At 42.2% G+C, this 15,167-nt stretch overlaps 2 protein-coding genes across 3 annotated transcripts; both read left to right on the top strand.

The window, feature by feature from the left end:
- The first annotated feature begins 3,432 nt into the window (after positions 1 to 3,432).
- LOC4346910 (probable serine/threonine-protein kinase PBL28) lies at positions 3,433 to 7,296 on the top strand. 2 transcript variants are annotated; one of them, XM_015755346.3, is made up of 7 exons: positions 3,433 to 3,977; positions 4,061 to 4,341; positions 4,430 to 4,647; positions 5,535 to 5,733; positions 5,924 to 6,087; positions 6,169 to 6,273; positions 6,573 to 7,296. In XM_015755346.3, exons 2-7 carry the CDS (start codon positions 4,272 to 4,274, stop codon positions 6,897 to 6,899), a joined length of 1,083 nt encoding a protein of 360 aa, XP_015610832.1. In that variant the 5' UTR covers positions 3,433 to 3,977; positions 4,061 to 4,271; the 3' UTR covers positions 6,900 to 7,296. The 2 variants fall into 2 exon arrangements, with proteins under 2 accessions (XP_015610832.1, XP_025876309.1); XM_026020524.2 differs by lacking the exons at positions 3,433 to 3,977; positions 4,061 to 4,341; positions 4,430 to 4,647 and adding an exon at positions 4,948 to 5,095.
- Positions 7,297 to 10,988: 3,692 nt separating this feature from the next.
- On the top strand, positions 10,989 to 14,662 carry LOC4346909 (uncharacterized). The gene is made up of 2 exons (XM_015755121.3): positions 10,989 to 11,760; positions 14,187 to 14,662. The coding sequence occupies exon 1, from the start codon at positions 11,047 to 11,049 to the stop codon at positions 11,755 to 11,757; it is 711 nt and encodes a 236-aa protein (XP_015610607.1). The 5' UTR covers positions 10,989 to 11,046; the 3' UTR covers positions 11,758 to 11,760; positions 14,187 to 14,662.
- Positions 14,663 to 15,167: the final 505 nt, after the last annotated feature.

Below are 15,167 nucleotides of genomic sequence, written 5' to 3'. Positions count from 1 at the left end.
GGAAGGGAGAATGGGCCGAGCCCAAAGACAAAGAGGGGATTTTAATTTCTTTTCTTTTTATTTAATTGATTAATTGACCTTTGTGTCATTATAATTACTATTATAATTACTTCTTGAGCTCCGAAAATTCATGGAAAAATCCGGAGAGTATATTAGGGCATAAAGAATATTACAAAATATTCCCGGCCAATGATTTTTAAGGGAAAATTTTAATTCTCCCATTATTTCACTTGATTAAATTGATTTAACTTTTATTTAATTTCTAGAAAATGCATTATTTAATGATTTTTAATCCCGAACGAAAATCGGGGCGTTACAGGTAAATAACTAATATAACTCTGTCAAATGAAAAGAACTACTTTGTATGGTCGCTCCATAAGAATGGTCAATTTACCGTCAAATCTATGTATGCCGCGATCATGAACTGTAATGTTCGGATAAAAAGAGAATTCTGTAGGGCTTGAAAATTGCACTAAATATCAAGGTCTTTATGTGGTTTCTTCACAAGAAAGTAATTCTAACGAAAGATAACTTGGCTAAAAGAAAATGGGGCAGGGGAAACATTGTTCTTTTTGCTGTGCACAAGAGATAATCCAACATCTTTTCTTTAAGTGTCATGTCGCTCAGTTTGTTTGGAGATGTGTGTTTTTTGCTTTTAATATCCCCCACCCCGTAACGCTAAAAACATTTTCGGTAATTGGCTTAGAGGGTTATCTAGGTCCATTAAGAAGATGATTCTAATTGGAGCTAGTGCTGTATGTTGGTCAATTTGGCATTGTCGTAATGATAAAGTTTTTAATGGTAAACAATTATCTAACCCTATGCAGGTTATCTTCATGTCTTTCTACTGGCTCCACTTTTGGTCTACGATGCTACCACAGGAGGAACATGATACTATGCGCAATGGTGCTACACTCTTGGAATCGGTAGTCAAAGGGTCTCTTATTTCACTATGGGTAGCGTAGTTCTATTAGAATTGCTAGCTAAAAATTTTTTATGTGGTTTAACGCTAGTCAATAATAAAGGGTAGTTGGGGATTTGTCCCATCACCTTATTTCTCATTTTGATTTACTTTTACCTTACCTTTTTATTACTATTAAACTTATAGTTGTGTGTCTTATGACAGAAGCCGGAGATATAATCTATTTTCATTATCTAAAAAAATCCGTTGAGTAATTTAGGCAAAACCCTTACCATCTGAAGCATCAGCAGATAAATTGAATTAAAAAAGAGAGAGAGAGAAGCCACCAAAACCAAAACAAGATAACTTGGATGGCCGGAAGGATGCCAACACCAAAACAAGACCCTCCAAGGCAACTGTATAAGGTACTATGTTAGGAGGCCATTGATGTTGACACTAAGTCTACTTCCTCCACTGTTTGCAGGACCATTCAATTATCATATATATCTTCTGTCTTGGTCATTTGCCTTATAAATCCCTATTTAATTCTGTGATAATCTTTTTTCATAATTATGCTATACAACGTTTTCCTTTCAACTCATGTTTGTACTACCTTATGCAAAATGAGTACTGCCTCTCAAATATCTTTTTTTTGCGAAGTGAGTATATGTAGCTCAACTGTCTAGGTTCTTGATGTTGAAACCTGCCCATATAGATTCAAGTCCTAGATAAAAGGGATGAATTTTTAAGATTTGAATCATGTAGTGTTTTTTTTCTTAATGGCAATTTGGAGCAAATGATTGTACACTATTGGGTCATATTATTGGGTCATATGAAATTCGTACGGAATGCCTTAATCTATATGAGTTTTTCAGGAAATTCAACTTTAGGTATAACCTCATGTGATTTTTTTTAAGTCCTTATCTCTTTAAATTCTTGCGCTTCTCTTGATTTTTCTTGTATTTTACGATCCTGTGTTTTGTACCTATTTATCTTTTTTTTATCTAAACCCTGCATTAAGAAGGAGGCTTGAGCTTGCATCAAACAAAATTATCTTGTTTGCTCTCCAGCCTCCAACTAATGCCACTAGATCCAAGATTTCCACGTTATACATACGTCAGGTTATAGATCCATCAGCCATTAGGTTGAACTTATGATAATCACTATCAAACCAGATTAACTACCATCACCTAGCCTACACCCAAACACACTAGTCTGGTTTGCTGTCCTAATACCACTTAATTGAGTCACTGATGAACCCAATGTATTTGACCAATGACCAATTCTGAGATATCCTTCTGACTAAAAACTAATTGTGAAATCCCTAGTTAAATCCTATAATTAACTTTGTGGCAAGTTTGGTCGGTCGGTTTATTTGCTCCTGCAACCTCTGCGGCCACCAACCTCACCTATAAACTTGCCACACCCCACAACGGCAACTACACGTTGCCATCAGCAAATTGAGCAGCAATAAAATGCTTAAGAATCAAGCACACGCTTGCATTCCCCACAACCGTCGTTTCAATTCACCCTCGCGTCAAGATCATCCCAGATTGCTTTAACCACCAACTCTCACTCACCTTGCCAAGAAACCCAATTCACGTCACGTCCGTTGCTAATAACCTCGTTGCGTTTTGACTAGATAGGTAGTTTGCAATGGTAGCATTACGCCATGACACAATTGCTTGGAGCTAGTTTAAAGTTTGTCTGAAAGTATATACAGTACAACACTGGTGATTAATCTACACTGTTACAATTTGGGTTCACCACCACAAATGATTCAGACTTTTTTATTATTATTATTTTTGCTCCCATTAGGTGGTGTTTGGAACTGATGAAGATAAAGATTAAGTTGGCGCACATAAAACAAGAAAGTCATTAGCACATGATTAATTAAGTTTTAATTATTAAAAAAATTGATAAATTGATATATTTGATATTTTAAAGCAACTTTAAAGTTTTCGCACGAAACGTACCGTTTAGTAGTTTGAAAAACATGCTAACGGAAACCGAGGTAAAGTCTGAATCCTAATCAGACAAGTTTACATTTTCTATACTCTTGAAATGAATATGGTAGCTCCTTTTAGCCTTATCTTAATAAAATAATGAGTATTTTTATTGTGATCTTTTACTGGTAGTCGTTGATTTATGAGTTTTATTATCGGTAGAAAAAGAAGTTATTTTGCTACATAGTAGTTGAGGTGGTAATATAAATTGATATAATCTATTGGATAGGAATATCACTACAAAAATTTATCATATAATATTATTGAATAGATTGCCATATCAACAATTGACCTATGTATTCATTGATTGGCTGATGTGGGATGATACTTGTGATGGAAAGCAATGGATGGGATTGAAAATTTCAAAACCAGGGAGAAATCTTACTCAATTGTTATATATGAATTATGAAATATATCCATGTGAAGATTTTAATTTATTTAGTAGTTGAGAGGGGGGCAGAGAGAAAGATGAGCACGAATCAAACTGCAGCCTGAAAGGTTCTTCATAACGGCTACGTTGCAACCACCACCACCTCCTCTCCTTCTTCCTCCTCACCTCTCCTCAAATGTCACTCTCACACACTCACCGCCCAATTCTTCAGCTCAAATGTTTCTTTAATTTTTTTTTGTTTTGTTTTCCTCATTGCAACCACCAACCACACGCTCCTCTTCTTCTTGGCCCAAACTCTTCCAACTCCATCTTCTTCTCCCCAAAGATCAATTGCGCAGCCGACGATCGTCGATCGATCGAATGCGCAATTGCGGGATCATCAGTTTTTGTGGCGGGTTTCTTGATCCATAAGTAGCTAAGCTGCTGCCCATTCCTTTACTTCTTTGCCAAACGCCTCCTCTAGGTGTAGGTGGCGCGTCTCCCTTGTACTTGGATCCAAAGAGACCGTGTCGTCTCGTCTAGAGTAGGTCTCTATCTAGGCTCTGATCTTGAGCCTCATTCGGAGACCATGTACTAGGCTCCATTGCCGATCTTGTCCTCTCACTCTCACCTGTCCTTGTTGCTCATGCTCACTCACAGCTCTTCTTGATCAGTTCATCAGCTCATCAGGGTCAACCTTGTCAGTGTTCTTGCTAATCTTGATCCATTGGGTTTCTTTGCCATGTTTCTGAATATATTTTTTTTCTGATATGTTGCTTGCAGCGGCAGCCATTGTTGTAGCAGGACATTTTGCCTTTTTCATGTAAAGTTGCAGTGTGACCTTGGGCTGGAGCAAGGAATATATCTCCCCAGTTCTTGATCGCCGGCAAGGTATATCGGGAATTAGATTCTTCCAGCACAAAAGATCTTCAGACAAGCAGCGGCGGCGGCGACGAAGGTAGCTTGTTCAGAGAGTGATCGGACACAATCCAGGATGTTCAACAACATCGTCTCGTCATGGAACAAGAGGAGGAGAAGCAAATCGCTCGATCAACTGAACCCTTGTGAGTGCAACCTGCAACCGCAAGAATTGTATGTGTTCTTTGTATCACATCTGAAACTCTGTTTTTCTGTTTCTTTTTTCTTTTGCAGGGGTGTACAAGCCGGCAGAGCTATGGCATTGGCAGATGAAGGAGCAGGGGACGGCGGCGGCGGCGCTGCCGCCGCCGCCGGCGAAGAAGAGGAGCAGCTGCTCCATGGTGTTCACGCTCAAGGAGATGGAGGAGGCGACCAACATGTTCAGTGAGAGGAACCTCATCGGCAAGGGCGGATTTGGGCGCGTTTACAGAGGAGTTCTGAAAGATGGACAGGTGAGTTCATTCATTTTTCAGCAAAATTCAGTTCAGAGTTTCAGGTTGAGAACTTCAGAATTGTTGATAAATGATAAGTATATTTTCGATTTGAGCGCATAAGACATTACTACTAGCTTTGTCATGTACTGGCATTTGCATCCGTAATTTTCAGACAATTATTGGCACCACCAGCCTCATCAACGGTTGGAATCGGAAGAGAATTTCCTGTCTCGGTTGCACGTATTTGGCCCCAATATTGAATCCTGTAGGTGACACATTAACTGAGCTAGAATTTGATTAGTCCTTCAGACAGCCAGGATCAGTACGGTGGTGACATTTCGCCTTGGCATCAAACTCAAGAAAAGGAAGTGCCAACCACCAGTCAAATATGATCAAACCACCGATCAATCCCCAAGAACAATCTTGAAACACAAGCTCTGAACTACAGGGCCCCTTTGAGATTTATGTAAGAATTTTATAGGATTTAAATCCTATAAGAAATTTTTCTGTTTGACTATTTTGATTCAAAGGATTGAAGCTTTCCAAATTCTATGAAATTCCTGTGGAGTGACACTTTGCATGTGGATTTTTCAATGAGCAAGGGCTCTAACCTTTTGGAAAATTTTCAATGAGTCTATCTCTCTCATCCGATTCCTATGTATTTCTTGCGGTCTAATCAAACGATCATTCCTATGTTTTTTCTGTGTTTTGCAATTCTCTGTTTTACACTTTCATTTTTATCAAAATCCTATGTTTTTTCTATTCCTCCGTTTTTTTAACCCTGCGATTTAGAGGGGCCCTCACTGAATTAGTACAAGTAATTCAGCGGTTTCAGAACTTTGAGTTACATTGCTTAAGAGATTGTTTACAGCCTAGTAAAAATGTTGTTTGTGATGATTCTGAAGATTGTTGCCATCAAGAAGATGGATCTACCTACATCGAAACAAGCCGACGGCGAGCGCGAATTCCGAGTAGAGATCGACATCCTGAGCAGGTTAGATCACCCCAATCTGGTCACTCTGATCGGCTATTGTGCTGACGGCAAGCACCGGTTTGTCGTCTACGAGTTCATGCCCAAAGGCAACCTGCAAGACATCCTCAATGGTAATTTCTCAGCTGCCAAAAATGTTTATCTCATTTTTCAATTATACAAAACCAAAAAAAAAACATAAGGTTTCTACAGGTATTTCGTATGAAACTGTTCAATTGTACAAAAGTCGAAAAGAAAATTATGTACTACCAGTAGAAAACACCGTAAATTTTGTGTCAGAGCTTATGGACATTTTTGTTGCAGGGATAGGAGAGGTGAGGATGGACTGGCCGGTGCGGCTGCGAATAGCGCTGGGCGCCGCGAGGGGGCTCGCCTACCTCCACTCCACCACCGCTGTCGGCGTCCCCGTCGTCCACCGCGACTTCAAGTCCAGCAACATCCTCCTCACCGAGCACTTTGAGGCTAAGGTAAAAAAAAAAATTACAGTAAAAATTTCGCTGCAAATATGCAGTATAAACTTCACCGTGATGTGTTCTTGGTGATGGCAGATCTCTGACTTCGGGTTGGCCAAGCTGATGCCGCAGGATATCGACCTGTACGCCACCACCAGGGTGCTTGGCACCTTCGGCTACTTCGATCCGGAGTACGCTCTGGTGAGCACAGATCGCCATGGGCATGGCTGATGAATCTATTTTTCCCCAATTACATAGCAGACACGTAAGCACGCAAACCACTACGCACGCATCACACTCACATTCCCGTAAATGCACCCTATAATTAACACTCTAAGAGACGGAAACCAACGACATGTTCCTGATCAGTCTCACCGGCATTTCGTTGAAAGCCTACCTACATGTGCGTAATATCCGCGGAAGCACTGGTGAAGATGTCGTTGAAGAGGATCCTCATGTGTGTTCATGGCTGCTTTCCTGTGTGTTTCTTGTCGTTGCAGACGGGGAAGCTGACGCTGCAGAGCGACGTGTACGCGTTCGGCGTCGTGCTCCTGGAGCTCCTCACGGGGCGGCGCGCCATCGACCTCAGCCAGGGCACCCCGGAGCAGAACCTCATCGTGAGGATGCAGCAGGTGTCCGGCGACCGGAAGCGGCTGCGCAAGGTGGTGGACAGGGACATGGCGAGGTCGTCCTACACGCCGGAGTCGGTGTCCATGTTCGCCGGCCTCGCCGCCCGCTGCGTCTGCTTCGAGAGCGCCGGCCGCCCCTCCATGGCCGACTGCGTCAAGGAGCTCCAGTTCATCATGTACGCCAACATGAAGATCTGATCGCTGCATCCATTGCCAATCTTCGTTTGGCTCGTTCATATCAATCATTTGATTACTCCGGCGAAGACGATGGCGGTGGAGAAGAAGAAGAAGAAGATGATGATGATGATCTTGGTGTTTGTACAGAAAATTTTTTGTGGTTTTATTGCGGAATTTTCTGCCCAAAGTCCAGAGAAAAAAAGAAAGAGCGGGGGCTTTGTGGTGGTATAAAAATTTCTCACATATTTGTTCCTGTTGGAAATGACTCAAGCTGAGGTAGCTAGAGCGAAATCATTTTTCTTTCAAAATTTGACTAATTAAACTTTGGAACTATACTTGTGTGGAAAGTGCACACGTTGAATCTGAAGGCCAGGAATCAATCCCCAATGCCCAATCTCACAAAATTCTGGGTAAAGTACACGAGTGATCTCTAAAATTATACAGATATGTTATGTAGATCACTTAACTCTAAAATTGTATTATTTTCATATGTCTTAACTTGTATTTGGTATCATATAAGTTCAAACGGGCTCCACTAACATGTAGACTCCCCCAGCATGCCACGTCAGCGCATGGAGCGGGTTGGAGTTCATTTGGATCTATATGACACCTAGGACAAATATAGTATCCGAAAACACATTTTGAGAGTTAAGAAATTTAGATGACACACTCGCACAAATTTAGAGACCGTCCGTGCGCTTCACTCAATTGTTATCGTAAATGTATCCACACTTTTGTAATATTTATGTCCAATAGGATTTAAACATAGCATTTTGCTTCCCCAACTATACAACCTATCTATCTATTTATGGGCCTATCTATTTATGGGCCTGTTCACTTTTATGCAATTTTCAACCTTACCAAATTTTAGTAAAGTTGTTAAAAAATAGCTACATTTAGTTTGCTGCCAAATTTTGATAACTATATAAGAAATCCTGTCAGTTACCAAAATTTTGGCAATGCTAAAACTTGGTAAGATTTTTTTTTGGCATCAAAGTGAACAAGCCCTATATATCCTATATAGTTGGAACTAAAAGAATGACATACATTGAGCCACATCATCTAGAAAATAGTAGTCATTGGATCGCTTTCATGTTTTGATCTCAAACCATCCATTTGTCACATGCATTTACAACCCACAAAGTGTAGTTATTTCTATAATAAATCATCCAGTTGTCAATGTCATATACATTTATAACCTATAAAGTGTAGTTATTATATAAAGTTTTATGTAGATTGAACAATGCACCTAGAAAACATGTGAATTCTTCACCCTTATCGGTTTACAACTGTGAATTCTTTTCGAATCATACATGGAATTTCACATAATTTGGTTCTACGGTAGGGATACAGGTAGAGAGAGAGAGAGAGGAAGAAATGGATAACTGATATGAGGAGCCATTATTTACCTTTATTTTTTTTCTTGCTGACATATGGGTCCTATGAGTGGCACGTAGGACGAAACCGCTATTCAAACAGCCTAGGACTCGATTTGCTCTAGTTTTTGAAGATTGAGGGGCCGTTATACCCGGATCGCGGGAGGTGATTCAATCAGAGGCATGAGTTTAAGGAGGACAAATAGACTTACTCCAACCCCAAACGGTCCCAGCCCGGGCCAGGTAGCAGGCCCAAACGGCCCAATTCAACCAGAGGCGGATTCGGTTTCTCGCCTCCGCCTCTCCTCGGCTACATATGCAGCAGCAACATCTCGCCGGCGGCGACCAACAACGGCGACCTCGCCATTGCATCGTCGCCGTCGCAACGACAAGAGTCGCCGAGGCATCCGATCGAGAGAGCAAGCAGAGAGAGAGAGAGAGAGAGAGAGAGAGAGAGAGGCAGGGAGGCGGGCGTTCTTGCCTTCTTGCTGGCATGGACAGGTTCGCCGCCCTTGTCTCCGGCCGCCGTGCCGCATCCGCCGCCGCAGCCGCGGCCGCCGAGGTGGAGGTGGAGGAGGAGAGGGACGAGGCGTACCTCCGCATCCGGCTCGAGGAGATCGTCATCGTCAAGAACGACGCCCACGACGACGCCCTTTCCGCCGCCGCCTCCGCCTCCGCGGCGCGTGTCGCCAACAACGGCGGCGGCGCCGTCGCCGCGTCGTCGATGGAGAAGAGGTGCGCGTGCGGCGACGCCGCCATTGACGCCGCCCCCGCGCTCGGCTGGGGGTCGGCGACAGCGGCGGCGGCGCGGGGCGCGTGGACGACCGTGACGAGGATCGTCGGCCTCGACTAGGCGCGCGCGCCTTCGCCTTCGCCGTCGTCGATCGTCTCCTCCTCCGGCGGAGAGGGATCAACAGCTGACCAACTCTTCTTCCTAGGTGTTCTTGATTTTTCTTGTGGGGTTTTTAGGGTTTCGCTCGATGCTTACCATGTTCTTGGACCTTGGAAAAATTGGGGTTCGATTCTTGGACGGTTTGGGGGTTCTTGCATATCCTAGCTAGTTCATTGAATCGTTGTGTTCTTCAAAACATGAAAGAATTCTCGGTAACTGCGCGGATCAATTCGAGATTTCTCGATTTCTTGATGTTGATCGTTATTAGTAACATTTGAAGAGGAAGATTATTCATGGTTGATCGGTCAATGATTACTCTTCAACCCGTTGCCGATTCAATTCGCCTCGAAAGCAAAGCTTTTCATGCATCGCTTGCGGCACGATTGACTCATCTATGAATGAATATATTCTTCTCGATAAGTTAAGAACAGGAATTAAACACGATTAAGCAGCGGGACAATGCTAGCTAGTCAAAGCGTTTGGACCACCACACCTGAATTCTTCCTAATAAGGAGACGATTGGGCAATCACATTCCGGTATAGGAATAATTAATCTCTCGTTTGCTTGACCAAGATAACATAGGAGGTCATCTTTACCAGACCATCGAAATAATAACCCCTAAATACAAAAGAAAAAACTCATTTAGGGTTTTGCATGCTCCAATATTTTTTTTAAAAAAATATCCTTATACTACCTCTATCCCAAAATGTTTGACGCCGTTGACTTTTTTAAAAATGTTTGACCGTTCGTCTTATTGAAAAAAATTTAAGTAAATTGTTAATTCTTTTTCTATCATTTGATTTATTATTAAATATATTTTTATGTATACATATAGTTCTACACATATCACAAAAGTTTTTGAATAAAACGAACGGTCCAACATGTTTAAAAAAGTCAACGGTGTCAAACATTTAGGGAAGGAGGGAGTACATTATTTTCCAAAAAAAAAAACAGCATCTGTTATACCACTCCACATTGGCTTAAGGACACATCGCAAAAGACATAATCGGGGACTCAGAAGTCAAAAGGTGGCAACTTCCTCAGCATCTGTTAAACCAGTGGCCCTATATACATAAATCATTCTTAGGATTCTCTTAAAGGTGGAGCATTATCGGCTGGCTGATTAACAATTTGAAGGGCTCAAATTAAGATGTTGAATAGATATATAACACACGACCCTACATGCATGTCAAAAACTCTATTTATTGCGTTAAACTTGTTGAAGATCACAAGAAGTAAAATCTTAATTACCAAGCTAGGCGAATCTAGAAACATAAGTTTAATTAGGCCACCGGTGTTAGGCTACACTAATCTCGCTCGATAGATAGCTTAATAATCAATGTATGACTAATTTATTCATAGATTTCGGTAGACGTCGTTAAGGTCGGCTCAGTTGACGATCAGTCCCTAGTCCCTACAAGCCACACCTTAATCAAACATCCCCTGTGCTATATTTTGATATGCGATGCATAATGGCACTCCAAAAATTTGTCTTAAAAACGTACTCCCGGTGACCCCTTTAAAGATGTAGGAGTAGTAATTAACTTTAAAGCCATTCATCATATTACACCTCACACGACCTACTTTCTCCGTTTTATATTATAAGATTTTCTAGCACTGTCCATATTTATATATATGTTAATAAATCTAAACATAATATATGTGTTTAGATTCATTAAGATCTAAACTAAAACGTCTCGTAAAACAGGAGTACTATCTTGCGGGCCCCACTGGCCAGTGTCTTTGTGGCCCCACCAGCTGACCAACCCCCTGTAGCTAGTCCAAGCGTGCACCTCACACCCACACTCAACGCGAGATCGATCGATCCCCCCTCCCTCTCCGATTTCTCCTTTCCGACGATAAAAAAAAAAAAGCCCAAGTCTCGCCGCCGCCCCCCACATGGCGCAAGGCACCGCGCCCTCCGCCGGCGGCGGCGCCGCCGTCCCCACCCCCTCCGCCGCCGCGGCGGTCTCCACCACCACCACGACCCCCCCGGGCACCCCCCGCGCCACCGCCGCCTCCCCCCAGGCCGGGTACTACGCCGTCGAGCTCTACTTCGACCCGGCGCTGGAGAACCAGGTGCTCAAGGCGTGGAACGCGCTGGCGCGGCGGCAGCTGAGCAGCCGCCTCATCGACGCCGCCTCCCGCCCGCACCTCCCGCTGCTCCACCTCCCCGCCGCCTCGCTCCCGGACCCGCTCCGCCTCGCCCCCTCCCTCCGCGCGCTCGCCTCCCGCCTCGACCCGCTCCCGCTCGCGCTCTCCTCGCTGGCTTCCCCGCCGTCCTCGCCCGACGCCGGTGTCCTCTTCCTCGCCCCCACCCCGTCCGCCGCGCTGCTCGGCATCCACGCCCAGCTCTGCGAGCTCCTCCGCAAGGACGCCGGGGTGGAGGTCCCCGACGTGTTCCGCCCCGACCACTGGGTCCCCCGGTGCGCCGTCGCCGTCGACGTGCCCCGCGGGCGCATGGCCGAGGCCTTCTGCGTGCTCCGCGAGCTCAAGCTGCTGCCCGTCTCCGGGTACGGGATGGATATCGCGTTGGTGGAGGTCGGCCCGGTGGTGAGGGAGCTCGTGTCCTACCCTCTCGGCGGCAGCGGCGGCGCTGGAGCCGACTGAGAGGTAAAGCATCTGTTCGTCCCGTATCTCTGGCTCGGTTTTGTGGTAGAAGAAAGTGGATCTGAATGCTGAGATTTGGATGATTAGTTCGATGATCTACCAAACACACTGTTCTGTTTTCCAAACCTCTCAGTCTTCTTGCTGAATCTGGATCAGTAGGGGGTTAACAGTAAGATACTGTTAACTCGGAGGTTGATATTATTGAGGATTGTTGAACTAGAAAATACTAATAATCAGAGACCAGACCTTTTGCTGATGGATTTACCACAACTGCTAGCTAGATAATGGATTTATTTTTGTGGAATAACTAAGTTAGTCACTGTTGAAAAAATTAACTTCAAAGATGCTGATATGCATATATGATTTTTTAAATTCAGTTAAGTTGGATAATCCTCACTGATCTTTGTAATTTGCAAAAGGTTGAGTAACAAAAGGTAAGCTAAGCAGTAAGCACCAAATTGCATTCTGCATTGCTAAATTGGAAGTGTTTCACATTCATGTTAAATCTGTCCATTGGCTCTAGTGAATACCATGTTCTGTGCATAACCACATAAGCTCTGTTATATTAAGGGTACACTCTTATACTGCTAGGGTGCTAGTTGCTTGTAAGAAAAGGTAAAATTTGCCATATTCTTATGGCCTAAATTTTATTTATATGTCTCAGGATCAACATTGAATGTGCATGGCAAAGATGTGGGTATCACTCTAGAGTAGGACATAATCCAGCTGCACACTTGCAGTGTCCAAGCAACCTGTTAGGAAATTGTTGACAGTAGCTTGTACACTGAGGTAGGCTGTAAGGTATTATGGTTTGTCAAAGTTGGTTGACCAAACTCGACATGCATTTATCATATTCAGAAACGTGAGCTGCTCGAGACCATTTAGGTGTCACCAGAATCTTTATTATCATGATAGTTGCTACATATCCAAATCAACAGAAATGCTTGCAAACAAAAATGTAGATAAAAAGCTGCAGGTGAATATTTCTGTGGAACTGTTTTTTTTTCTCAATATTTGTGTGCTATCAAACTAGATCTTACTATCATTGACCAAGCTGACCTCTTCCTGGAAAGGAATCTAAGTGTTGATTGAGACTATGAACCAAAATACCTAATCACTAAGTAACCAGTTGATTTCCTCAAAATGAGTCAAACTAAATATGTGTAACACCAAATCACGTGACTCCTTCAAAACACATTGCTGCAAGCTGTATGCCTGTATATACAAAATTGTAGCCCCCCCCTCCCCCCCCCCCCACGCTAAAAATTGCAAGTAGTGTGCCGTGGCCATTATGCTTGTATCGTGGGGATTTCAGACATTAACAAGGCACATGACTATAAGCACTGGTATTCTGAAAGTAAGTATTATCAATTATCATGCTTATATTTGGTTTATACCGTAAATAATAAAATTGTTTTTTGAGATGTCCTTGTTATTCAGTTGCTGCCTTGCTGGTAAATTGTTTTCTTGTAAAGTATCTTCTATTCTTCTGATTGCTAGAATACTGCAACAAGTGATATGTTTTGATATTATTTTTTTTCAAAATTGCCTTGTGGTCTTTTATGTAGTGTTGGTTTCATGACACCACAAAAGTTTGTGATTTAAGAACTGATTCTCTGGAAGTTGATTGTGGCTTTTGACCATCTCAAGCCTAGGATGAACTAGGGAATTATGATATCTCGTCTTGCGGCCTAGCACCATTAGTCCGTCTAATATTGACCACGCACCAGATCAGTTTCATGTTAGACAATTACTTTGGCATAATGACAGTACTTGGAGCTAGTGTGGAGGAAGGTGGTGCCGGGTGTACAACTGACTTGCAAAGTAACAAGTGCTAACAGGACCATTTAGGCCATTTCTGTTGTCGATAGTTTTGAGTAGTAATGAGATTACTAAGCTAATTACCTTAAATCCTCTGCTTTCATTTGTTTTATCATGTTATTCTGTATGAGTTTTGGGGGTGAAAACTAGAACATGCCATATGTGCTTGCATATATACTTTAGCTAGTGTTGCAGTCATTGATTTTGTTGCCAACAGCATTTGGACTTCGGAAATGTTGCAAGGAACAGCTGCACATTTATCACAAAGAGAAATAAAAGTGTTGCACAGCAGCATTTCAATTTGTGCAACATCTATGTCAAGAAAAAAGAAGTTCTGCAACATTTCATAAAACTACTTGTAAGAAATCCAAACAACTCTTGGGACAAAATTTACGGGACAAAATTTACACATTTTCAACACTTTGTCCGATTTCACTGATATGTCCCTAGAATACAAAGAACACCTTATTCAACATGTTCATGAGTGCCAAAAAAAAAAGGATCTTGATATCACCAATGTATTGGCCAGATAATGCCACATGGAAAGCATGTTCCATTGAGCAATTGCTGTGTTCTTGCGGGTGAATCTGACGAACGGTTATTTGCAGGTGTTGTTAATCTGTACAATTTGAAGAGCATCCTGGGTGGACAATCATATTTGACAAGGACATGATAATTATTTTCGTTGTCCTTTTTACCTGGTTCGGGGAACTAAACTGCAAAGAAGGCTAGATCATACTGTATCCTAACACATACAGTATTTTTCTAATTATTTATTTAATCTTTTGGTTGATAATGTTCCCCCACAATTGTAGAGACCTGACAAATCATTACCAATTCAGGTTTGTTGTAATGCATTATCGATTGTTGTGTGCCTTGAAAAAATACTACTCCTAGTCGTGCAATCCTCATTCTGGAGTCTCCAGATTTGTTTGCATTGTCGACGTGACTTAGCTGGGCAAGAAAGCCTTGGTATCATGGTATGCCAGTTTGGCGGTACACTGCATGCAATGCTGATACTGGAGCGAACCCAGTTGTGTACACATGCTAATTTATAGTGAAATGCAGCTGCTTTTTCTGGTAATTTGTTGCCATATTATTCTTATCTCCCTTGCTTCAATAGCTTATGTTCTTGATTAGTCAGCGGCAACCTATTTGTGCATGCTTGTTTGAGCCGAGGTAATTTTGAGTTTTAGAATTAATTAAGGATTTTTATTATCTTTTTCGTCACTTAGTTTCAGCTGTTACTAGATCACTGTATTCGAAAATTATTTTTTTTGGTAGATCTGTCGTATATATTTGATTTGTGTTTGTAAGTCATAGTGAACAAAAAAAAATATTTTCAAGCAGTACACGAAGTAGGGATGGTAATTTTGCCCATGGGTCCGGCGAGAACGACATATTTACTAATAATAAGTTATGATGTAATTCAAATTATTGTTAATAAATGATAATTTGGTAAATTATTGATTTTATTTCTCTTTATTAAATTATGTATCTTTCGAGTTACTCCCTCCATTACAAAATATAAGTCACAACCACCCTTAATCTAAAGACCAAGAAATAATTATTATCATCTTGTAGTTTGG

Source organism: Oryza sativa, chromosome 9 (assembly GCF_034140825.1).
Source record: "Oryza sativa Japonica Group chromosome 9, ASM3414082v1".
Classification (NCBI taxonomy): Eukaryota; Viridiplantae; Streptophyta; class Magnoliopsida; order Poales; family Poaceae; genus Oryza; species Oryza sativa.
Note: the sequence above shows the minus strand (reverse complement) of the source record. Positions and strands in the feature narration are given on the sequence as shown.

Bases quoted from the DNA above. Each gene is read 5' to 3' on its own strand.
- LOC4346910 (XM_015755346.3), top strand. From the start codon at position 4,272: ATGTTCAACAACATCGTCTCGTCATGGAACAAGAGGAGGAGAAGCAAA. The intron at 5,734-5,923 runs GTAATTTCTCAG...TTTTTGTTGCAG, and splicing joins CCTGCAAGACATCCTCAATG to GGATAGGAGAGGTGAGGATG. The intron at 6,088-6,168 runs GTAAAAAAAAAA...TGGTGATGGCAG, and splicing joins CCGAGCACTTTGAGGCTAAG to ATCTCTGACTTCGGGTTGGC.
- LOC4346909 (XM_015755121.3), top strand. From the start codon at position 11,047: ATGGCGCAAGGCACCGCGCCCTCCGCCGGCGGCGGCGCCGCCGTCCCC.